Source organism: Carassius auratus, unplaced genomic scaffold (assembly GCF_003368295.1).
Source record: "Carassius auratus strain Wakin unplaced genomic scaffold, ASM336829v1 scaf_tig00015197, whole genome shotgun sequence".
NCBI classification, from domain to species: Eukaryota; Metazoa; Chordata; class Actinopteri; order Cypriniformes; family Cyprinidae; genus Carassius; species Carassius auratus.
The window spans coordinates 6,871-32,464 of NW_020524562.1; the positions used below are offsets into that span (position 1 = coordinate 6,871).

Genomic DNA, 25,594 nt, shown 5'->3' on the forward strand with positions numbered 1-25,594 from the left:
GTTTGAAATCAATTTAAGTGTCCTGTTGGGACAACTAAATAACTCTTTTAAACAAAAATGGCATGTGATTCTGAAAAACAGTGAAACCTAATAGTAAAAATCATCTATTAACATACATTAAAACAAAGTAGTAACAAAAACAGTATTAAAAAAAATAATAATAATAAAATTAATAGTTGCTAACTATTATGGGATGTCATTAATGTCACAACATACACCCACAGCGTATTTCATAAGTCAAGTGTAGTAAATTAAATCTAAAGTCTATAAACACTATATGTTTAGTACTTACCACTAGTGCATCATTTTTGTCCATGATATCCGGCCACATTGTCCTTTGAAAGTCCAAACGTGCATCCGACACTGTGACAGAACATTTCAAATTCATAAAATCAGTGAGATCTTAATGTTCAAAAAGGTAAAAGAAAAAAACTGTATAAATTTGTTCGTGAAATTAAAGAAGAAAAAAAATATTATTTTAATAACATTATTTGTAGTGCACTCAAGAATGGAATATACGAGTCATGATAAATGAACTAAAAACATGTCCTGCACTGCAAAAGCATCAACCAAACAGGCATATTTCTGGAAATAGTAAATCTGGCTATTTTAGTTTAGTTGCGTAACTCAGCAACGATAACAGTACTCTTTTAAAAACATGGGTGTACCAATGTACTTTTTCGGTCACTGTGAGAACGGAGAAAGTTCAGTTCAGGAAATGGACGCTGACCTTGTCTTGGAACTTCACTTTCCTGGACATCCCATAATGACATCACCTGTTGCTAAGTTACATTTTATTATGTACATAAATCACGATGATATACACCCTGTTCGCTCAGGCGTGTGTGTGTGTGTGTGTGTGTCAGAGATGCACAGGCTGCTTTTAATCATTATGTTGGATCAGAAAAATATAATTACTTAATTTTGGTTGATCATTGAAGAGACTGTCACAAGAGACAAATCAAACTGTATTGTTTCATCAGTGATGAAATTAAACAGGAATCTTGGTTTCTGATGGATTCATACTAAAAAAAAATTTTTTTGAACCACTAAAACTGTTGGAGCTACAATAAATACTGCATACTGCATAATAATGCATATTGCAACTTTTATTCCAAAGTGACCTATGCATCAAGCATACAAAACATGCACAAAAATGCACATATTTTAGATTTGTGTCAGATGACAGAGGTGCATGAGCCCACGTTTACCACTTCATCACTCTAAATAAAGTTGTATAGCCTTGGCCTTTGTAATAAATGTTTATAAGGAATACCACTATAATTTATAATTGTCTATGCATTTTTCAAGATTTTGTTGTTGAGTGACTGAAATTAAAATACATATCAACAGTGTTTACAATGTTTGTTTACTGGCATTTCACATTATTGCAGAATAAAATCCTGTGATCCCGTGGATGTATCATTTCTGACACGCGCTGTACACGGTAGACCAATCACAACAGACTGGGCCATCTGGCCAATCAGAGCACAGTAGGCTCACGGAAAGGAGGGGTTTAGAGAAACAGAATCTTAGAACACTTCAAACTAATCATTTGAGAATTGTTGAAAATAGAGGTTATATTAAATGCATATTTTGAGAAAACTAAAGTATTTTTTGACCTTGCATGCATGTAAACCTACTGTAGGAGATGCCCAAAAGAACATTAGAAGCCTTAAAAATTGCATAATAGGGGTACTTTAAAAATGCAATTTTGTTTTTTTTTCCAGAAAGCATGGTACATCATAGATATTTTAAAGTTCTACTGTTCCGCTCACCTTTCAGTAGGTCTTCTTCACCCATTTGCTGCACAGCCTCCTGCACTGCAGCTTCTGTTTCTTGAGACACAGGATCTAAGTTTGCTTGGGCTTGTTCAGGACATACAGAAGGAACTACAATACCATCCTCATCCAGAGCATTTGGGACATGTATGGCACCATCTACATGGTCACTGTGGACTGAAGCACCAAACAGATCTTCTGCATTGACTGCCAGGCTTTCCTCATTGATTTGAAACTCATTTGACTTAAAGATACACTGATCTCCAGATTCATCTGTGTTTACAAAAACAACACCCGCATCCTCTTCTAAAAGGTCTATTTCTGCTGTGTCCTGCATGACCTCATTGTTTGAGATCATATCCTGTCTGGGATCCTGAGAAGAGTCATCTCGGAGACTCACTTTCTCCATATCTGTAGGAATAGCTGAATCAAGAAATTCACAAACGGGTTTGTTGTTCTGGTTCCCTTGAACGTTCTCCGTCACCTCGCAGCCAGAACCTAAAGGAACTTCTAGATCTTCAGGTTCTAAGGTGTCCTCACTAGTTGCTGCGGAGGATTCAGGTTCTGGATTGAGCTCAGTTTGTAAGACGCTGGAAGAACTAAGTTCACTTCCTTCCACCACTACGTCTTCAGTTGAAAGAATTGGTTGTTCTACAGGCAGCAGCTCTTGAATTACTTCACGCAGGTGTAAAACGCTCTCATCTTCAGCAACTGAAATCCTTGAGGGTGTATCACTAAGTTCTTTGTTCTGTTGGTCTCCATCTGTTTCCATGTATGGCATTTCTAGACTCTCCTGAAACTCCTCATCGGCCTCTTCTTCTTCTTCATCAAAGGTTCCTGGAGGTTCAAGATCTCGTCTACCTTCCACACCACACGAGATCTTCTCACAATTGTCTCCCACCAGTTTAAGGGTTCCTAGGTCACCAGTTGTTTCACAAACGCTTCGACAAGCATGCATTTCATTTTCCAAAATTTGGTGTGAGCTATCTAGAGGTGTATCTCCATCAGGATTCACATCCGGTGCTTCCTTGCTTTCTTCTCGCACCTCCTCTGATTCTGTGAGATCTCTGCATCCATCCTCTTCCTCAGCATCAGTCTCAGTGCCTAGAGAAGAAGATCCAACATCTGAGCTTTCTGGCGTGTCCAAAGACTGAGTGATTCCCATATCTCCTTCCTCAACGGTGGGGCTACGTTCAGATAGCTCTTTCTCCTCCGAAAAGTTCTCCTCTACAGAGTTTTGCCCTTTTTCCTGATTTTCCCCCAGTGCTTCACAGATTAAGTCATCTGCCTTATCAGCTTCCTCTTTCTGTTCTCCGCAGGAAGAGGTTCTGTTGACTATGCCCTCAGAACCACTCTGCAAACCATCACAACTATCTCCAACGTCACCGGTACTAACTACACCAGCAGTTGAACGCTCCTCTTGCTCTCTGCAATCAGTCTCACTGTTTTCACAAGCACACGCCCGGTGATCTTCGCTATTTCCATTGTGTAGGAGAGCCGGGGCAGTTTCACAGCTGAGCGAGGGAGCTCCGTCACCCTCCCTGTTTTGTGAGGGATCCAGCCGGTCATTACGTCCTTTGTTTTCTTCTGTGTTAAAAGAAGTGAACTCTCGTTCTCTTGTATCAAGGGAGTCATGAGGTGCCTCTTCACAACAGCAATCCCTGGTCTCCAGGTCGTCATCACATTCTTGGGCAATGTGCGGAGAGTCTGAGCTCTGCTGAAAGGCAACTCCTCCCTGAACACAGAACAACAGCTTAGGGTTTTCTCTCCTTCATGCAATTCTCTAATTCTACAGTTATGCAACTGCAATGAATTGCAGATCTACAGCTGTTGGAGAAAAGTTATGGTGGAGGTTGCAATCTGAGGGATATTTCTTCCCTTTTGCAGACCGCATAATAGTATGTATTCAATTAGAAGACATTTCTGATATCCAAAGCGACTTGCAACACTTATTATGTTAAATATATAAAATAACTTATTACAATATAATATAGTATCACAAACTACAGTTCAAAACTCAGTAGTATATTTTAAAGGAACTAATACTTTTATTCAGCAAGGCCACATTAAATTTATCAAAAGTGACAGTAAAAGACATTTATAAAGTTACAAGAGTATGAATTTCTTTAATCATCCAAGAATGATGACAAAACAGCTTTATGGCTTCTACTAAAATATTAAGCAAAAACATATTATAATATATATATTAAATAGTATATATTATATTATATACTATTTTATATTTTCAAGTAGAATTAATAAGAAATGTTTCTTAAGCGGCAAATCAGGATATTCAAATTATTTCTAAAGTATCGTGTGCCACAGATAACGGATTACTGAATAAACTGGAAAATAAAAACATTATTTATCATCCCAATTACAGCTTATTTGCATGTTGAAAATTAGCTTGGCATCAACATTACATATTAATAGGTTACAGGTATAATTATAAAACCATAAAAAACCAAAGAAAATTAATTCTACTTAAGTGTCACATTTATTGAAATGAAATGTATAATGCATATTTATATTTTTGCTGTTGTTGTTTTATTTTCTTTTAAATATATGAATGTTGAAAAGAATAACCACTTTCTATTCTGTCATCTCAACTTTTTAGCAAATTATATATCATTTTAAATGAATTGATATTACAGATTCAACCACATGGTTGAAACTAAAGTTATCGTTTGTCTTTGTCAATATATTATTATTATTATTATTATTCTCATTAACACATGCTGTCCTTGTCGTGCTGAATAACTAAATCACACTCAAAAAAAAAAAAAAAAAAAAAAAGTACAAAACCAAACAGACAGACAGACAGAAACAGACCAAGTTGAACATCTAGAAAAGGGAGTTTCGCCAACACATCTCCGCAAACTGTCCTGGCTCACCTTCCCTTGAAAATGGCAAAGCATCAGTCGGTGCAGTTCCAGGATGTCGGCCTGTAAGTTGGGTGGTGCGCCGCCCGGCTCGGTGCCCAAAGACAGGGTGTAGGTGTTCAGAGAGTGGTGGTGCTGTACCACACAACTGCTCGAGGAGGAGTCCTGTCTGAGCGTCTTAACATCTGTATCCAAATCCTCCCTAAATCAAAACAAGCCATCAGATGAACAGGATATGCTCAAACTGTTCCATTTCAACTTTCAACAAAATAACACCCTGCTGTCATCAAGACACTCTACATAATTACAGTTCTTATGGATGTACTGCTTTGATTTATTTGCTCAAGAGGCAGTGGGGAATGATCGAAATATACAAATGGAGTAATTATGCAGCTCCATGCATATTTTCTATTCGTCCGCCAGCTCGAGAGCATTAATAATAAGAGGTAATGGTTCAAATCTGGGCCTAGAGTGTTGACTAATGCGGGGTGGAGTGATTTGTGTCACAGGAAAGCAACTGTCACTGTTTTCTGAAGCAGCACGCAGCAGATGAAAGAACAATAAGCGATCAGAACATTTAAATGTCTCAACAATGAGATTCAACGGAGAGCTAATGGAAACTTCCTATTTCTCTGATGTTTCTTGTGTGGGAATACAAAAAGCTTAAAAAATCTTTAAAAATTACAATAGTTGGTGAACTTAAAAAACTGTAAGTATCAGACAGCTTTATTGTCAACAAACCATAGCAGAAAAAAAAAGCTTCATAAAAAAAAAAAGCTTCATAAACGATTTACTCGTGTTTTTGACTATTTAACCTAATGCAAAGATAATGATCTATATTAAACAGCAGACTGGTGGCCCATAGAGTGACAACTGACTTCCTGCCTCTCCATCATGACAGATGTATGCTGTGTTTATTTAAATACGATGCTGTGTATGCACAGTAAGTGCATCACTCACAGGCTGAAGAGCTCTACCAGAGCTGCATATCCTCGACTCTGGGCGATGACCACCGGTGTGGCGCCCTGTTTGTTACACAGGTTGAGGGCCTCTCGGGCCCCTGGCTGCTTGAGGAGAAAACTGGCCACTCTGAGGAGCCCGCGGCGGGCTGCAAAGTGAAGGAGGGTCTCTTGAGGTTCCCGTCCTGAAAGGGAGTAAAACAGAGGGATGTAAACCAATGTCTGTCTGGCCTAGTCTTTTGGCCTAATTTACAAGTACTAGCATTTTATTTAATTGCAAATAGAAAATAGTCTATGACATGAATCATACAAACTATGTTTATCATGTTTTTTTTAAGTATTTATCCTCCTATTAGCTAGATTTATTTGATCAACAATAAGTAAGAAACAGGAATATCTTGAAATATTATTACAATTTAAAAATGACTTTTTTGATATATTTTAGACATATGTCCTGCTTAATATTTTTGTGGAAACTGCTACATTTTTCAGGATTCTTTGATGAACAGAAAGTTAAGAGCAGCGTTTATTTAAAATGGAAATCTTTTGTAACATTATAAATATCTTTACTGTCATTATAAATCATTTTAATGCATCCTTCATAAAAGTATGAATTTCTTTTTTAAATAAAATCTTTACTGACCCGACAGTTTTGAATGGTAGTGCATATACAGTATATTTCTATATGAAGAATGTTTTTGCATTGCATAACAAAATATCATGTGCTATTTGTTTTAAAAAAATTAAAAAATAAAAGAGCACAAGCACAATTTTCAAGCATAATAATCCATTAAAAAAAGTTTGTTAGGACAAGGACATAGTACTGTGATTCAGCAGAGAAGAACAAAGCCACAAATTATGTCAATTTATTAAACAGATTTGCCACCTGTAATTAACATCACATTGTAACTGACCCGTAAACTGTCACGTGACCTCATTTAGGGACGTTTATTTGGCTGCAGATATGTGCTGTAGAATATCATCAAGTACATTCTCTTCTAAATTTGTAATGATATACAAAAAAAAAAGAATGAAAAAAAATTGAAAAGAGATTTCCACAAAAGTATTATTAACCCTCTAAAATTGTTCAGTTTGTATTTTTAATTTCTAATAGATAATATTTTAAATTAAATGTGGCTGTAAATTGTATTTTTTATTTGATTTATTTTATGGAATAAAATAACATTATGGAACGTTAGAAATCAATCAATCAAGTGTGATCTTGATGATCTACTAATGCTATAACGCCCCCTAAAGGATCAACGCATCTTAACTTCTGCTGAGACAATCCTCCAGTTTGATAATAAATATATGACAAAGTCCTATTGGATGATGTAAACAGATCTGAAACATCTCAACCATTAAGCCAAACAGAAAACTTTAAAATAAAACATTAAAGTAAATGTACTTAACTTCTGAAATCAAATGGACCACATTCAAAACCGGAACAGATGTAAAGAGTTGCCATTTTTCCATTTTATATGAAATAAACAGCCATCAGACCTCCACATGCACTTTTCCTTGTCATGATCATTTAAGCTACAAAATTATGCTGGTTTAAGTTCTTGTGATTAATAGTCACAACTAATTAAATTAAAACATTATTAGAACATTTAGTCTAAAACCCTCTCTGTAAAAACCTTTGACTCTAATAAAACAAAATGAAACAAGAATCTTAAATCTGGCTTTATCCAATGCTCAGATTTCTGTTGCAGAAATGTATGTAAATTAGTGCATATTTAATTAGATAATTACCATAGTTAAACAGATTTTTTTTTTCCAAAAACAAGTTTGCAATTCTTAACAGAGGAAGTTTTCACCTGGGATGTCTTGCCTTAAAGAACAAATACAGAAGACAATTACAGTCACACATGGTGTAACGGACGATTACTTGAACCTTTTGATTGCCAGCCCAGATCTAAGCACTAGCCACCACCAAGCCGCACTCACGTTTGTTATTGCTCAAGAGGCTCCAGCCAGGGGGCAGCGTGATATGTTTGAGGGCCAGGGACAGATTCTGGTCCAGCTTTTCACACTCCTGCAGTGGGATCTGATGCTCGTCCAGTAGCAGAGCCTCTTCCAGTAGGTTTGTCTGCCCCACCGTGCTCACCAGGAACTGGGCCATGTCGAAGGCCAGGTCCTGTACGAAGTGCATGCGCTCCGTAGCCAGAGTATGAATGTTACCATCTGGTCCCATTGAGCACAGGGTGACCAGCACCCGCTCACAGCAGTTATGAGCTGTACAGAGAGGAAAGGTTCATGACAGTCAAACACATCCAGTACAATAAATAATGTTGAAATCAAATGAAATAGGTCAACCTCCAGGGAAAAAAAGGACAAACTTATATTTACTGTAAAAGCATTATGTTATGTGCATAGTACAACTCTCTATAGTTAGTTACTCAAATAGCATTCAAATTTACTGCTTTTGTAATGCACATGACTTTTTAACCCATCAGCCACGTGAACAAAACTGTAAAAAGTCAAAAAAAAAAATATGTAATTTCTATTTCCAGGAAAAAAAGAAAAAAAAATTCTGCAATGTCCCAATAACACACTTTATAACAGTCATGCAAGAACAGGACACCGGTTTTAGAAACATCATTACTCCATAATGTTACATATTTCAGATCATCTTAATCTTAAATAAGAAATAATACAGAGTAGGACCCCAAATTTTATCCAGAAAGTGATGCTTTAATGTTACTGGTTTACTATAATTTGTCCCTGACCCACTACTGTAAATTATTATATTTACATTTTTGTTGTTGTTGTTGTTGTAATAATCACTGACATCCAAGATGTTGATGAATTTGTTTCTTCGTCTTGACAGATTTGGATAAATGTATGTATCGTTACATCACCTGCTCACCAGTGGATCCTCTGCAGTGAATGGGTGCAGTCAGAATTAGAGTCTAAACAGCTGATAAAAACATTACAAAAATCCCCTCCAGTTCATCAGTTATCATCTTGTGAAAAAACTGAATGTTTATAAGAAACAAATCCCTCATTAAGGCATTTTTGACCATTGCTGCTGGATAAAATATGAGTCCTCATACTGCTGCAAAAGAAGCAAAAACAGTCAAAATGGCTCTAAACAAATATTTTAGTGGATTTTTTTTACTTTTTCAGGGAAGTATTATTATGGATTATGAACATGTATTTTGGCCAAACAGCTTTTCACACTCCAATTGATGGAGTGGTGTGAATTACGGTGATGTTTTTTTTTTTAGCTATTTGGACTCTCTGACAGCATCCATTCACTGCAGAGGATCCTTTGGTGAGCAAGTGATATAATGCTACATTTCTGATGAAGAAACAAACTCTTCCACATCTTGGATGGCCCGAGAGTAAGAAAAACTGCAACAAATTTTCCTAGTATATTTAAATAGAAGGTCAATTTTCCCATTGACTTCAATGCTAACTCTATATACAAACAGAAGCAAACACAGCCTCTCCCTGTAATCTCCCTCCATCAGCGGATCATCCCCTTCACTGACTGCTGAGGCACCTGACACTGAACATAATGACTGAAACACAAGCATCGCCATTCATTCAAGCTGACCGAACATCTCCATAGAGAACAGGTTCGCTTCAGTGACCAAACAGCCCTAAATAAACACACATATCATTCAGACGATGAGATAAGAAAAGACCAATGCTGTATAGATATGCCTAAAAAATATACCACAATCAGTTTCTCCACTGAACTCTCTCTATGGGACTGAGCTACACCGTGTTCAGTGTGACTCAATCCACCCGAGTAGTTAATAGGATCACCAAGCACACATGTGTGTTGACAGGACCAAGTGCTGCCACCTTTATCTGTCCACAGTGAGGACTTACATGAGGGTTAATTCATATAAAACTATTTTTGACTAGAAAATACATCTTAAAACACAGATTATGTATATGTGCATGAGCAAAATTAGTAAACTATGGAGAATGCAAATTTCTTTCATTTCTTATTTTTACATGCAGTTTATTTTTAATCTTTGTAGTGCTATTTACTACCTAGAGCACCAAATCACAATTTTACAACAAACTTTTTTTTTTTTGCCAGCTTAACCTATTTGACCTACAATATTTCATGTCCTGATAATTTTAACTTAACAACACATTAGCATGTTAACGGCTCTCTGATGTTGCTCAATGTCACATGACATGCAGGTAAACAATTAAGCATGACATCGCTTTTAGTAAATGTTTTAAAGGGACACTCCGCAACAAAACTGTTTAATACAGAAAAGTATTAAAAGCATCATCAGAATAGTCCACCTGCCATCAGTGGTTCAACCGTGACGTTATGAAGCGACAAGACTACTGTTTGTAAGCGAAGAATGCAAAAATAACGAATGAAGTCGTTATTTTTGTTTTCTTCACTTCATAACGTTACGGTTGAACCACTGATGGCAGATGAACTATTCTGACGATGCTTTTCATATTTTTCTGGACCTTGACAATGTAACTTACATGGCAGTCTATGGGACAGTCTCAACTCTCAAACCTCTAGGTTTAAATCCTAAACATCTCAAATTCTCCCGAAGACGAACGAAGATTTAACGGGTTTGGAATGACATAAACCCAGTTTTGGGAGATGTGTGTAACAAAAAACTTTTTTTCCAGCAGAAAAAAGGCTGAGAGGTCACAGTTGGGATGTAGTTAGCTATAACATCACAGATCTAAGGGCCCGATTTTATGCTCACCTGGACACACAGCCTGAAGGGTGGCATGGTTGACCTTCAGTGTGCTGGTAAGATGTCTCTGAGCAGAGCCAGTGAACAACAGGAAGAACTGCACCTCCCCCTGTTCTCCTTCACCGAGCGCCTCATCACACAGCTGAACTGTTAGAACACACTCGCCCTGATACAGGAAAAGAGAGAAGCATCAAACACCAAGTTATGTGTTTATGAATAAGGATTTTAGGGCAAAAATCACAAACAAAATCTCAAAATGATCCAAGCCTCCACCTGTCCCAAAACCTTTTGATTAAATGATGCGTTCATATTCTGCACTTTCAGCAAACTTGATCACTAAACTACCATTTGAAAACACAAAGAATACAGTTCTACATTATTTATTAGACGCAAGCACTTGATGATTGTGAATGGTTTGCAAAAAGTGTACTATCCTTGCTTCTAAATGGAACCTTTCATACATGTTTAACCCTTGAACTCAAAAGAGCCAAAACTGAAGTTGTGGTTACAACAGGATATCACACTCGTGTCGGTCTGCACAGATTAGCACAGATAGCAATGTGAATTTAACAGCACACGCCCCTGATGTTCTAGATGAGAAGCTTCTCTCCTGCTGTCACACTTTCACGAATGAACACACGGTGGGGGGGAAAAACAACAACAATATAATTCATATTCAAACAACCCGCTCAGAGGCCGATGGAACCACCATTGCAGAATTTAGGAAATCTAAGTTATCTAAATTATTTCAGGAGAGGAAAGACGTCTTTGGGGATATAGACACAAAAAGGAGTGTCACACATACTTCTGTGCTCAAAACCGACCTAATCCATCCTCTATCACTTATCACCATTGTATTCATTTATCCCAGCCCTTTGGATAATCTAATATCAGTTGATTACAGATGTTAACACAAAGATAAGTCTCTTTGAACCCTCATCAGATTTCAAAGCAGTGGAGGGAAAATCCCTTCTCTTTGTTGACTGTACTTCGTACGTTGGATGAGCTTCTTGTGATAGAAACATTATACCGGTCATACATCCATACATCCATACAGTCATATTCCCCTTCGGGTCTAGATTAGCCGTATTCCCTAGGAAGCATTCAATCAGGGGTCACTGCTATCCTGAATGAGAATTTGATTTATGCTTCAAGATCTGTGTTGAAGACGACTGAAAGGATAGCTGACTTTGAGTAGACTGGTGAAGACAGACTTTTTTTTGTAATAGGATCTGATTATATTATTGCAGAAAATGTATGTGGTGAAATACTTTTCTTTCTAATTCAGCTTCTTGAGCGCAGACAACTATAAGACAGACATGTGTTAGTTGATCTGTTTGCTGTATTTGTTTGAGCATCTTGAACATCCTGACTCAGCATGATCAAGCAAGGAATTCAAAAGAAAAACACAATAACCATATCAATAGAAATTTTGAGAAGAAAAGTAAGAGAAGTCTTGTTTTCAGGAAACATATTGAATTGAGTAGGGCTGGACGATATGGCCAAAATTTATAATCACAATATATTTCTTAATTTCGGTCATTACGATATAATTCTGATATCGATATGATTTTTTTTAAAAAGCCTAGTAAAAACCAATAATGCCCACAACAGATGTCTGTGCTGTGCATACAAACTTAATTAGTATAAATTAAATTATAATTAGTATAAAAAGTGCTCGGAGTTGCTGCACAAAAAAAAAAAAAAAAAACTAGGGATGCACCGATCATGATTTTTCATGGCCGATTCCGATACCAATTTTTTTTTTCTTTAAAAAAGTATGCATAAAAAAAAGATGTTTATTTGGTATTTAAAAGGCCAAACTGGCCTCTGTGTATTTTAATCAAAAACCTTCCGGTTCTGATTTATGGCTGGTCAACCGGTGCTTCCCTAAAAAAAAAACATGTTGCAGAAGCCTGACTTGAATGCAAACTGAATGACTGTCTGCCAGCAGGAGGCGCTTTAAGAGCGGAAGAACTAGCGGTTTGTTTCTCCAGTAATGTCTGTAATCAAAGCAGCTATGCTTATGGACGATTCTATATCAGATTAAATGAAAATGCTAAACTTTTCTGGAGACAGACGGATACCTTCAGATATACATTCATATAAAACACCCGCGACGTGTTTTGATTTTGAAACGTGCAGTTTTAATGTTTATTCAACAAAGTCAAATGCCACAAATAAATCAATGTATGGAAAATACTCGTAATGTATATCGAGAATGTATCGGAAATATGTTTTAAAAAAAATCACAATAATCCCTAATCGTTTATATATGAGATGAAGATCTAGTGTATGTGAGAATATATGAGAGAGCCTTGGTGACATTGTAGATGTGTGAGCTCTACTATCCCTCCAAGTTTCAAGTCTCTACAGCTTAAATTTTGCTCTGCCCGATCAGTTTTACTTAGAGAATGCTGATCCTTGGCCATTCTAACAATAACAATCAGGTTTTTTGCGCTACAGACTTGATCCCCTAAAAATCCCAAATATCGGCCTATATATTGACCTGGTTGATTGGTCATCCACTGGCGCAGTCAATGGACAACAATTAAACTTTCTAGTATGATCACATTTGCTGAAATTGCAGCTACCTAACACTTCGCCTCGTTTGAAATTCCTCACACACATGCTAATGTCTAATTGTGTTTGCATGAAACAAAACTGCATCTCCATCTGAAATAGATTTAACTGAGCAAATAAAGAGGAATGCAAACTAAGCATGAAGTATACTTACATATAATGGGGCTTGACAAGGACTAAGTTTCATGACTCTGGACACTGAAAAGAAAAAAAAAAGCAGTATGAAGTCAGTGCAAACAAAGCCATACATCATCAAATCAACCAGAATACTGATGCCGTTTGCAGCCTAATTATAAAAAGAGGTTTATGATTTAAAATAAGTTTGAGCATGAAAATACCCTGAGCAAATTAGTACCTCTACTGACAATATAACAGCTGGTTGATAAATGGCACTTCAGGCCTAAAAGATATTCACAAGTGTGACTCACACCTTCAGTCTCGGTGAGTGCAAGACATGCTAAAATACAATGCTGACTCACAGGCCTGTAATTACCAGAAAAGCGATCTCAAGAAACATGTCAAGATGATGTCCTGGTCATATTTCAAAGCAATAATCAAAAGAAAGAGACAGGCAGGGCCATTCTTGGAGGGGTGCAACTGACGCGGCCTCAAGCGGAACGAAATGAGGGGGATGTTTTTATGCTGTTTACCCTCATAGAACAAAAATTCTTAAACAACCAATCTGACATGCAATCCATCAGCCAGCCACTCTTTCATTGGTTAAAACAGCGCTGCTATATTTAAGGTGAAAGGTGAAAGGATAAACAGACAGCTCTAATAATACCCATCCTAATCCTCTTCTCTTGTACTCAGGTTGCTCTACCTTCCCTCCTCACACAACCTACAAATTTTACCTTTTATATCTGGTTTTGCCATGCAAATTACTTTGTTTTTAGCATCATCTTGCTTTCAAGAAGAAAACATATCAGCATTTATGTGGGAGGCAAAATAGTGTTTTCAGTTTTACTTGGGAGTGAAGTTTTGTTTACAGAAAACACACATTCACACATTTCCATGTGACTTCTTTTCTCTCTATAGCTGCTTTTAACACTTTATTTTAAAGACCAATTCTCACCATTAACTTGCATGCATATTACTAACGTACAATTGGTTTATTAGTAGTTATATATAATTATAAAAAATTGTATATACAGGTGCTGGTCATATAATTAGAATATCATCAAAAAGTTGATTTATTTCACTAATTCCATTCAAAAAGTGAAACTTGTATATTATATTCATTCATTACACACACTATATTTCAAATGTTTATTTCTTTTAATTTGGATGATTATAACTGACAACTAAAGAAAATCCCAAATTCAGTATCTCAGAAAATTAGAAATGTGAAAATTAGAATATTACTTAAGAGCAAAATATGAACATGAAAAGTATGAGCATAGGGGTGGTGTTGAAGCATTGGATAAGACACATGCCTTTGGTGTGAGAGACTCGGGTTCGAATCCACTGTGAGACACCAATGTGCCCCTGATCAAGACACTTAACCCCTAGTTGCTCCAGAGGCATGCGACCTCTGACATATATAGAAATTGTAAGTTGCATTGGATAAAAGCATCAGCTAAATGAATAAATGTAATGTAAAATGTAATTAGAATGTACAGCACTCTATACTTAGTTGGGACTCCTTTTGCTTGAATAACTGCAGCAATGCAGCGTGGCATGGACTCGATCTGTCTGTGGCACTGCTCAGGTGTAATGAGAGCCCAGGAAGCTCTGATAGTGGCCTTCAGCTCTTCTGCATTCTGGGGTCTGGCATATTGCATCTTCCTCTTCACAATACCCCATAGATTTTCTATGGGGTTAAGGTCAGGCGAGTTTGCTGGCCAATTAAGAAGAGGGATACCATGGTCCTTAAACCAGGTACTGGTAGCTTTGGCACTGTGTGCAGGTGCCAAGTACTGTTGGAAAATTAAATCTGCATCTCAAAGTTGGTCAGCAGCAGGAAGCAGGAAGTGCTCTAAAACTTCCTGGTATACGGCTGCGATGACCTTGGACCTCAGAAAACACAGTGGACCAACACCAGCAGATGACATGGCACCCCAAACCATCACTGACTCAGAAAACTTTACACTGGACCTCTCAATGTCAAATGCAGAAATGTTAATCCATGCATTTATGACTTCAAGGTTAGATTATTGTAATGCTTTATTGGGTGGTTGTTCTGCACGCTTAGTAAACAATCTACAGTTAGTCCAAAATGCAGCAGCAAGAGTTCTTACTAGAACCAGGAAGTATGACCATATTAGCCCGGTCCTGTCCACACTGCACTGGCTGCCTATCAAACATCGTTTAGATTTTAAAATATTGCTTATTACTTATAAAGCCCTGAATGCTTTAGCACCTCGGTATTTGAATGAGCTCGATGTCCGCTGCGTTCTCAAAACTCAGGCAATTTGATAATACCTAGAATATCAAAATCAACTTTGGGCGGCAGATCCTTTTCCTATTTGGCGCCTAAACTCTGGAATAACCTACCTAACATTGTTCAGGAGGCAGACACACTCTTGCAGTTTAAATCTAGATTATAGACCCATCTCTTTAACCTGGCTTACACATAACATACTAATATGCTTCTAATATCCAAATCTGTTAAAGGATTTTTAGGCTGCATCATTTAGGTAAACCGGAACCGGGACACTTCCCATAACACCCGATGTACTTGCTACATCATTAGAAGAATGGCATCTATGCTAATATTAGTCTGTTTCTCTCTTATTCCAAGGTATCTGTATCCAGATCAGAGGGTCACTGCAGTCACTCGGATCCAGTACGTATCCAGACCAGATGGTGGATCAGCACCTAAAAAGGACCTCTACACCCCTGAAAGACAGCGGAGACCAGGACAACTAGAGACCCAGATACAGATCCCCTGTAAAGACCTTGTCTCAGAGGACCACCAGGACAAGACCACAGGAAACAGATGATTCTTCTGCACAATCTGACTTTGCTGCAGCCTGGAATTGAACTACTGGTTTCTTCCGGTCAGAGGAGAACTGACCCCCAACTGAGCCTGGTTTCCCCCAAGGTTTTTTTCTCCATTCTGTCACAGATGGAGTTTCGGTTCCTTGCCGCTGTCGCCTCTGGCTTGCTTAGTTGGGGTCACTTCATCTACAGCGGTATCGTTGACTTGATTGCAAATAAATGCACAGACGCTATTTAAACTGAACAGAGATGACATCACTGAATTCAATGATGAACTGCCTTTAACTATCATTTTGCACATTGACACAATGTTTTCCTAATGAATGTTGTTCAGTTGCTTTAACGCAATGTATTTAGTTTAAAGCGCCACTCAGCAGCAGTCCAGTCCAAGATGCTTCTGACGCTGTCTGTTGTTCAAGAGTGGCTTGACACAAGGAATGCGAGAGCTGAAACCATGTCTTGTATATGTCTGTGCGTAGTGCTTCCCTTCGCCTCTCTATTAATGTGCTTGGACATAGAGCTCTGTGAACAGCCAGTCTCTTTTGCAATGGCCTTTTGGGTCTTGCCCTCCTTGTGCAAGGTGTCAATTGTCATCTTTTAGACAACTCTCAAGTCCGCAGTCTTCCCCATGATTGTGTAGTCTACAGAACTAGAATGCGAGACCATTTAAAGGCCTTTGCAGGTGTTTTGAGATAATTAGCTGATTAGAGTGTGGCACTAGCCGTCTTTAATATTGAACCTTTTCACAATATTCTAATTTTCGGAGATATTGAATTTGGGATTTTCCATAGTTGTCAGTTATAATCATCAAAATTAAAAGAAACAATCATTTGAAATATATCAGTCTGTGTGTAATGAATTAATTTAACATACAAGTTTCACTTTTTGAATGGAATTAGTGAAATAAATCAACTTTTTGATGATATTCTAATTATATGACCCGCACCTGTATATGATTTCATGCAAATTAGTAACTCATTGCTACACAGTCTCTCAATTCTCAATTTATTAACATTAGAACTAGTTCAAGAACAAATACACGTGTATGAATGTTTTGAGAGTAAGGCATACTTTTTTTGTGAGAAGACCTTCAATGCGTATGAATATGAATAATTTATGCAATTATTAGTAAATGACAGATGATGATTTCTTCTGTGAAGGACCAAAACATCTTGCTGAACCTGAATGCAATAATGACCAGTGAAAGTGCCTTTAAGCTGTCTAAGATTTCATTACAATACACCTGTGCTGTAAGATGATATATAAGCTTATACTTCAAATACATGGAAGTATAACTACATCAAAGGAGAAACATGGCTTCCCACCTTGAGGTGTGGCTCTTCTGGGTTCCTTTCATAATGTTCTATTGCACAAAAAGTAATGCCAGCAACAACTTAAAAGGGGAAGTTGTTTCATCACACAAAGGCATTGAAATACTTTGCTGATGTGACAATAACAAAGATCAAATATAAATTTCCTCCCAGCTGAATTGGTTATGGAAACCTCTTTCTCTGACACCTGCTTATTCATAGTAATAAACAATAATGACTTCATGAGGACGGAAGGAAATCTGACAGCAGACCTGAAGAAGACAAACTGAGTTTTATCAACACAGGCATTTAGAAACAGTTATATGAACAGACTGAGTTAGAACTGGAAACATATACATAGTATATATAGGTAGGCATATTTTATACCACATGCAGGGACTGATGCTGAAAATTCAGCTTTGCATCACAGGAATAATTTACTTTTTAAAATATGAACAGAAAAACCTCATTTAAAATTGTAATAATATTCTTTTGAAAATTGAAGTTAAGTCTTGAGCTTGAGCTCTAGAGAATTACTGAAAAACCTATCAGCACGTTTCACCCTCAAATGTAGCATTTCATCGCATGATCCATGAGGACTCTGCAATTAATGTCTTTAAGGACTTTTTTAATTCCATGCATCTGCAAAATGACAAATTATAATAATTTGATCTTATCTAACAATCGGGGCAGCTTATCTGAATTATTAGATAATTATCATGGGTCAAAACTCTGAATTGAGGCCCAAAACGATTATTAAGCCTCTGAGTTTGAGTAAATCTCTGATAGTAATCAGCATAGTGCGACTTTTGTGTGGCAAAATACTATACAGTCAATGTTTAAAACAGACAAGAACATGCTCAGGTACTGGCCTTGCTGGTGAAGAAATAATCAGGATTGCATTAGTGCCTCAGGTGTGAAATTTAATTAGTGGACAATGTTGCTGAAGAAGCAGCTGCTTTCGTTTTGCTTTTTAATATTGTTTTTGACAACAAACCCCTCTACATTAAATGTATTTCCATATCAAATAAGCCTGTCTTTTTTAAACAAAGCAGAGTTATTATGCACACACTAGGAGTCATTTCATACAGAAGACCACAATATAGATGTCCATTCGAATTCTAGCTGGATATTATATGAATATGAAAATGATTATAGGTTTTTTTTTATATGATATGATGTTCTCACCTGGTGGATTGCAACCCAAAAATGGGCCACAAGTCTGATCTGGTAAGTTTGTGGACAACAGAAATGTTTTTTTTATAAATTCAAATAATTAAAAAATACAATTTAGATTATTTTTTAACTACGTAAATTTTAAAGTTTTAATTTAGCTAAAAACAAAACTGAATAATTAATGTATTCAGGCCACCCTGTTTTCCAAGATATTGGCATGAGCCACTAGTATATGAATAGCCAAATAAGTAGGTTTACAATACAGTTAGAGCATTATTTTTGTGGGTTTCAGCTATCATTCAGAGGAAGTACCGAAACATACACAATATTACCAAGTTCAGGGGGTTGATTGCCAATTGTGTGAGCAAAAACCTGATCGCACTATATAGAAAATTGTACTGCATCAGGTGAACACCACTGTTTTTGTTTCAAACACATGGAACCTCAACACTCAATAGTGACATCTGATACTGCTGTCCCTTACTGAAACCTGCTTGCTTGTGACTACTGAGAAAAAACACATATAGTTTGACTGGAAACGTATAACCAACAGGAATTTCAGTTTCTCCCTGCATCAAAACAGATAAACTTCTGAAATAGTAATGAAGTAGTTCTCAGTGACATGAGTCTCAAGATTTGTCATGAATATCATAGTGCAAAATTATGCCAACAACAAACCTCAGTCATTATGAATGCAAAATTATAAATTTTCCTTCTTGGTGTGGAAACTGAGTGCTATTAAATGTCATTTGAGACATAAAGCTTCTTTTATTACTCTGACCAGAAAAGACCACACCTTCTGATCAATGCACGTTTTGAAGTGGTTCCTGATCTACTGCAATTCAAAAGCTGCAATGAAATCGTAACTGTTTGTAGTCTACGTAGTTCTCCAGAGAGCCACATTAGTAATGCTTGAGTAAGTGAGTGTTTGTGTGTGTGCGCGTGTGTATTGGGGAAGGATCACAACTGAAAGGTGTGGAGGTGGAGCTTGATGCTGTCACGGTCTGGTGTGCAAAACAAAGCACATGACGAAGTATAACCAAAAGATTTCTTTTAATAATCCACGGAAGAGAATGGGCACAACCAAACACAAATCCAAACAAATAAACATCAACAGCAGACAAAGGAACAACTACTAACAACTAACTAGTCAGGGTAACGGAGACACAAAAAACTAACCTAAAACAGAGCATACACGTGACAGATGTGTAACTACTCGGTTTGTTTGAACCGCCATAGCAACGATGATTAAAACTTCAAACCATGAGGGCTGCAGTTCTGTCCAAGACCATGAGATAAGTGTAACGACTGGAAAACCACAGCATTTTTTTTTTAAACATACCCATTGAAAACCACCTGCCAAGACAAGCAGAACTTTGATTCCTCAAAAACTACCATTCAAAAGTTATTGAAACAAATGTTAGTTTTTTTCTACTTCCTGAAAGTGAAAGTGAAGTGACGTGTGGCCAAATATGGTGCCCCATACTTGGAATTTGTGCTCTACATTTAACCCATCCAAGTGCACACACACACACAGTAGTGGACACACGACTCTCTATCCATTAGCCCACGACTGTCCCCAAAAGACTCTTTCAGGCCTGTTGCAGTGGTCTATGGTAACAGTACTACCTGGTGTTTGGCGGTACACCAAATGCATTAATTGTCCACCGTGGTATTGCCCCCACTATATTTTTGCTTTTTAAAGAAATAAAAATAATTTAGTTCAGTTGGACAACGGATGCTACAATTGTAAACTATAAGAGTCTGCTCTGCTCCATATAATGCATGCTCCAAAGCCACAGCAAAGTTAAAGACTAAAGAAAACCCAAGACATGTTACTCGAAATGGGCAAAAATGCAACACTCAATATGGCCGCTCTATCGATGGAAGCCCTGCCTTCTGATTAAAGAGCCAATCGCTAAAGTTATTGCGTCACTGCAGCTGACATTAGAAATCCAGTTGCTATATAAATAGTCAGCATTCTGGAGATTTGCGATTTAAAATGTTATTAAAAAAAACTGTAGAAAAATATGAATTATCATAGGTCTACTTCACAATTCTTTTGAGAGAAGTATTTTTTTTTTTTTTTTTTATGGAATGGCCATTATTTAGCGCTATAAACACATGTAATGTTATGATGTTTTCTTTTGTTGGACAGCAGCTTCTCATTACAAGTCATAGTCATTAAGACGAGTGTTGTTTTCAAATGCACGCTAAGCAGGGAGGAGTTTCCTCATCTCAGCACATAGACTCACGGGGACACACTAACAGTGCCAGTTAAGAGGAAAAATAAAACACAGAAATTATAAAAAAAAAAAAAAAAAAAATGCCAAAAAAAGTAATGACTACTTTATTGTGCTCAATTAAGAAATCAGAAGGCGGGAATGGAGGAGGGATTGAGCAGGATTTCGTTGCTATTGATTTGTTGCCTCTTTTTAATGAAAGGCCTTATGCATTTGTCAATTTGTCCCTCCTTGCTATTCAGGGAATTAACCCAGCACTCTGATTGGTCGAACTCTTCTTCTTTTGCTGTTGCTTGATTTGAATACTGTGTGTGCACAGAGGTGTCACCAGGCTTTTGCGTATTTTAAAGGGACAAATCGTACCAGCGTACTTTGATGTTAAAATGCGTACTCGCTACGCAAAAAGCATACAGGTTAGCAGGTCTGCGTAACAAATTAGGAAACATTTCAACTAAAGAAAAAAAGAAATGAAAGGATATTTCATATGCATTTCTCCTCACATTTTAGCAAACTCCTCGTATGACATCTTACCTCAGATCTTAAGAACTCCAAGCTGAGTCCATCAGAGCTCATAGAAGCATTTTTTCAGCATATTACATGTATCAAACATACAGAAAAGCACAGCTAAATCTTCATGCATGTCCAATGCATGGCAGGTTAGGTCACAGCGCCGATTACTGCGAGCTAAATGCAGCTTTGTGTTTGGCAGCAGATAAGAGCTGTGTGATGTCATGGGTGGGGGAGGATGAGGAGGCTGTGGCTCAGGTGTCTGTTTCCAAGAGCACTTGAGTAACAGAGGCCATTGCTGCTTGCTGTGCTGCCTGATGCCTGTCTGGTTAATGTTCTCCTACCTGATGCTCTCAAAACCTGCAGTTATTGCTGTTTGCTCCTGCTGCTTTACTCCCTCAGGGAACGTGTCCCTTGTTTATAGGTCAACATTTACCTGTATTGCCTTACTGATGTCACATTGTGAAAACTGGAGGAGGAAACCCTGCCAAGAAACACTAAAAACAACAAACATGACTAATCAATAGATATGATAAATGGGTCATTCCACCAGAGACTGAGAAACTACCATAAGTTTCAAGAGAACGTCTCTGCATTGGTGAACTGACTTGAATGAAAAATGTTACGCTTCAATTAAAGCAATGCATTTTCATATGCTACCACAATACACCAGACTAATAAATAAATAAATCAACAAAGAAACTTCTATCTAAAAGGTAAATGCCTATGTTTCAGATGTAGCTGTGTTAAACTGCATTATTTTTCAGTCTAAATATGAAAGTGAGAATAAAACACAAAAGAAAAAAATGTTTTTTCAACCCTTTAATTATGAATAAATATAATTTACAGCTCAAAACTTTTTTGATTATTATTGCATTGAAGGCTTTTTTTTTTTTTTTTTGATTTAGGCTAAAAAAATATCACAATTTTAGATCCTAAAGATATAAATTCAGTTTTCTGAATATATTTTGAATAAACACTGTCATTAGGCGAATTGGTACAGTCTGTACACCTGCTGACTATTTAACAAGATGAATCGACAGTCAAATTTTATTTCTTTATAACCGATAAGTAAACATTTCTAAACATTAAACTTGTTTTGATGTTAGCCCTTTTAAAACCACGTCCGTGATAATACACGCCGGGTATTTCCAGAAAGTATAACTAAACAAAAGCTGTCAAGCATTCACACGCCTCTATATTTCTCCTAGAATGCATGAAATAAACCACTTAACTTACCTCTTAACTACACACGTCTACCTCCGTAGTTTGCCTTTAGGACGCATGCGGATGCAAATAAACTGGAAACAAGTCGGATGAAATCCACTTTTCATGATACTCTTTGAGGAAACATATTAACCGTGATCTTTAACCAGTGAGAGGCAAACGCTGAGCTGATAATCAGAAAACTTCCCTATCAGTGTTTTTGCGTCTTCCAAGGGTGGCCCAGAAATCATAATCCACCATTGAAATACATTGAAATCTATGGTCATTTTTTTCCTTAAGGCAGACGTTTGTACACCGAAAAGCATAATCATTTGTATTTATTATATATAAGGAACAGAATATGGCAATCAAAGAGAAATCCGCTTCAGTAGTCTCTATAAAATTATCACACAAAATGCATCATTCTTTAATCACAAACGACTGTGATTGGTCCATTTTGATCAGCGGTGAGAAAATAATCAGGTATCATGTGACAAGGGCTGCGATATCGGCGTTTTGAATAATAAATTACTATTAACAATGACACTAAGAAAAGTTGCTTTACAGTGAATTTAAAGTACACAGTAAATAGTTAAAAAGTAACAATTATTATCTAGACCTTGCCCAATCACAGTCTAGCTTCATGCCGTCTAAGCCACGCCCTTCTGATTTCACTCAGAGGAAACATCATGTGCGTCTCTACTATGTTCTCTGCCAGAGACGGTTCACGAGTTTGGTTTCTAATACTGGTAAATTAAGAGCGTTTTATTGATTATTTTCCCTTATGCACTTCTAATGTACCTTTCTTTCTTTTCTTTTCTTTTCTTTGCTTTTTTTATTATTATTTTTTTTATTTGAGGATGTTGAAACAAGTTGAATATTCAATCAGATTTGTCATCAGCAGCAGGTGTTTTATAGTTCATTGTGCCGCCCCCTGGCGATAAGTAAATAGACTGCATTTCAAAAACTCTTAGTGATATCTAGAAGTGAAACCAATTATATTAGCAGCTTGAGGTCAATTAGCAACAAATCAAATAATGTTAAAATGAATATGCTTCTAATTTTATATTCATTCTGTCAATATGAATAAATTTGCCCAGCACAGGGGTGTTCAAACTTGGGACCCCCTTGAAGGCAATAAGGGGTCCGTGAAAAGTGTATGTATATATTTATTTAGGCTATTTATTGTATAATATGTATGTTTAGGGCTGTCAAAGTTTGCGTTAAAGATATTAATAAAATACATTTATCATAATATTTCTTTACATTTAGCCCTATGTAGTTATTTAATTCCCCTTTTTAAAGACTAGTCAGAACTCAGTAGATGAATTGCTAATTTTTTTATATTAATATATATATATATATATATATATATATATATATATATATATATATATATATATATATATATATGTGTGTGTGTGTGTGTGTGTGTGTGTGTGTGTGTGTGTGTGTGTGTGTGTGTATATATATATATATATATATATATATATAGAAACTTTTAAAAACTTTCAAAGCTAATATTTTTAAAAGAATAGTTGAACAATTTTAGTAAATTAACAAGCGAAATGTTTTATATTTATTTAAAAAAAATTACTAAGTTGAAAACATAATATTTAATATTTGTTTCTCATCCAGTAGCCACATTACATTTTCATACAACCAAATATATCAATGAGGTCCGCACAATATTTGGTGCCCTTAAAAAGTTTATCAAAACATATCCAAGATATCTTGCCCTAGAACCATTAGAGTCTAGATGAAAAGTGTAGTGTGAAAGAGTAGAAAAGTGTTTACGTCTAACACTATTAACCCTTTAAAAACAAATAATATTTCCTAAACATACTGTTTGCATATATATAGTGAGGCACAGCTTGTGTGCATTGTGGATGGAAGTTCATTTCAGATCTTCGATGGCCTGTCCCCAGTGTGTTCAGAGAGCCCTCTCCCCCCAGCAGAGTTCTGAGGTTAATGATAAATAAGGAAACAGTGAAAGAAAAGCCTCTTCTGTGTGTGTGTGTGTGTGTGTGTCACTGAGCTGCACTCACACACATAGGCAGAGATATGCAGAGTAGGGGGAAACGTGAGGTGAATTTCAATATCCCTTCTGCAGTCCGTCGCTCCCAGTCTGCCACCAATGAAGAGAGATGGGAAACAAGCTTGAAACAATGAAGAACATTGCTGCCTTTGTCCCATCACAAAAGCTGTTTTGTATGTTGAAGGACATGCTGGAGGAGGAAAGTGACAGGGTGGGCTGTCAGACTCGGGCCAATTCTGTCAAAGTTGATTCATGCAGATTTGGAGATGTTTTATGGTTTGTCAACAATGTTGTTGTGTCTTCCCCTTCATTATGCATTCAAATATGACCTGTATTGCTACTACTGAAGATTTAAAAAGACTTTTAGGGTTATAAATAATTAAAAGGCTTTATAATGTAAGCTGTAGAAAAGCATTTTGTCTCCTTCACTCATTACTGATATAATTAACGATATTGTAAGTATATTTAACTTATTTTAATATATTTGTTTTTGTTTGATAAATCTATCTCTGAATAGAATGGTGTATAATGCTCATTTAGTTTTAATTGTATATGTATTGAATTTATTTATAGAATTTTGCTCAATATCAATATTGTGTGGTATTCCTGTGTTTTGAAAATAATGCTTCAATGTTTCTGACGATGTTTAAAGGTGTGAATTACACAGCCATTCTGGTAGGAAAGATTTTTCATGATTTAGATTTTGATTTCTTTGATCAAAAATAGAGTAAAAGAGGTGATTTTGTGAAATATTATTACAATTTAAAATAACTATTTTCTATTTGAATAGATTTTTTAAATGTTATTTATTTTAATGATGGCTAAATGATTTTTCAGCATCAGTAATCGGCTCTTCAGTGTCACATGATCCTTCAGAAAAAATGTGTGTGTGTGTGTGGGGGGGCATGTTTTTGTGACATATCAGGACACAACTTTGTATAATATAATGACATGGATATGACACAGGTATTACAAGGAGAGGGTGACTTATGAGGATATAACCCATGTCCCCATTTTTCAAAACGCTTATAAATCATACAGACTGAGTTTTTTTGAGAAAGTGAAAATGCACAAAGTTTCCTGTGAGGGTTAGGGTTAGGTGTAGGGTTGGGGTAGGGCCATAGAATATAGGCTACAGTCTCTACATTATAAAAACCATTACGCCTATGGGATGTCCCGACTTTTCACAAAAACAAACGTGTGTGTGTGTGTGTATTTTTATATATGTATTAAAATTGACATGCTGCAAACTGCAAAATATGTAATAAA

The 25,594-nt window shown here is 36.6% G+C and overlaps 1 protein-coding gene across 1 annotated transcript; it reads right to left on the reverse strand.

The window, feature by feature from the left end:
• Positions 1–292: 292 nt before the first annotated feature.
• Positions 293–22,470, reverse strand: LOC113074583 (A-kinase anchor protein 13-like; the record flags this gene model as incomplete). The annotated part of the gene is made up of 8 exons (XM_026247432.1): positions 22,321–22,470; positions 13,057–13,100; positions 10,329–10,485; positions 7,573–7,860; positions 5,624–5,807; positions 4,676–4,865; positions 1,779–3,516; positions 293–363 (listed from the first exon to the last, which is right to left on the reverse strand). Coding segments are annotated over exons 2-8 (2,661 nt in total), but the record flags the coding sequence as incomplete, so codon positions are not given.
• Between the last annotated feature and the right edge of the window lie 3,124 nt (positions 22,471–25,594).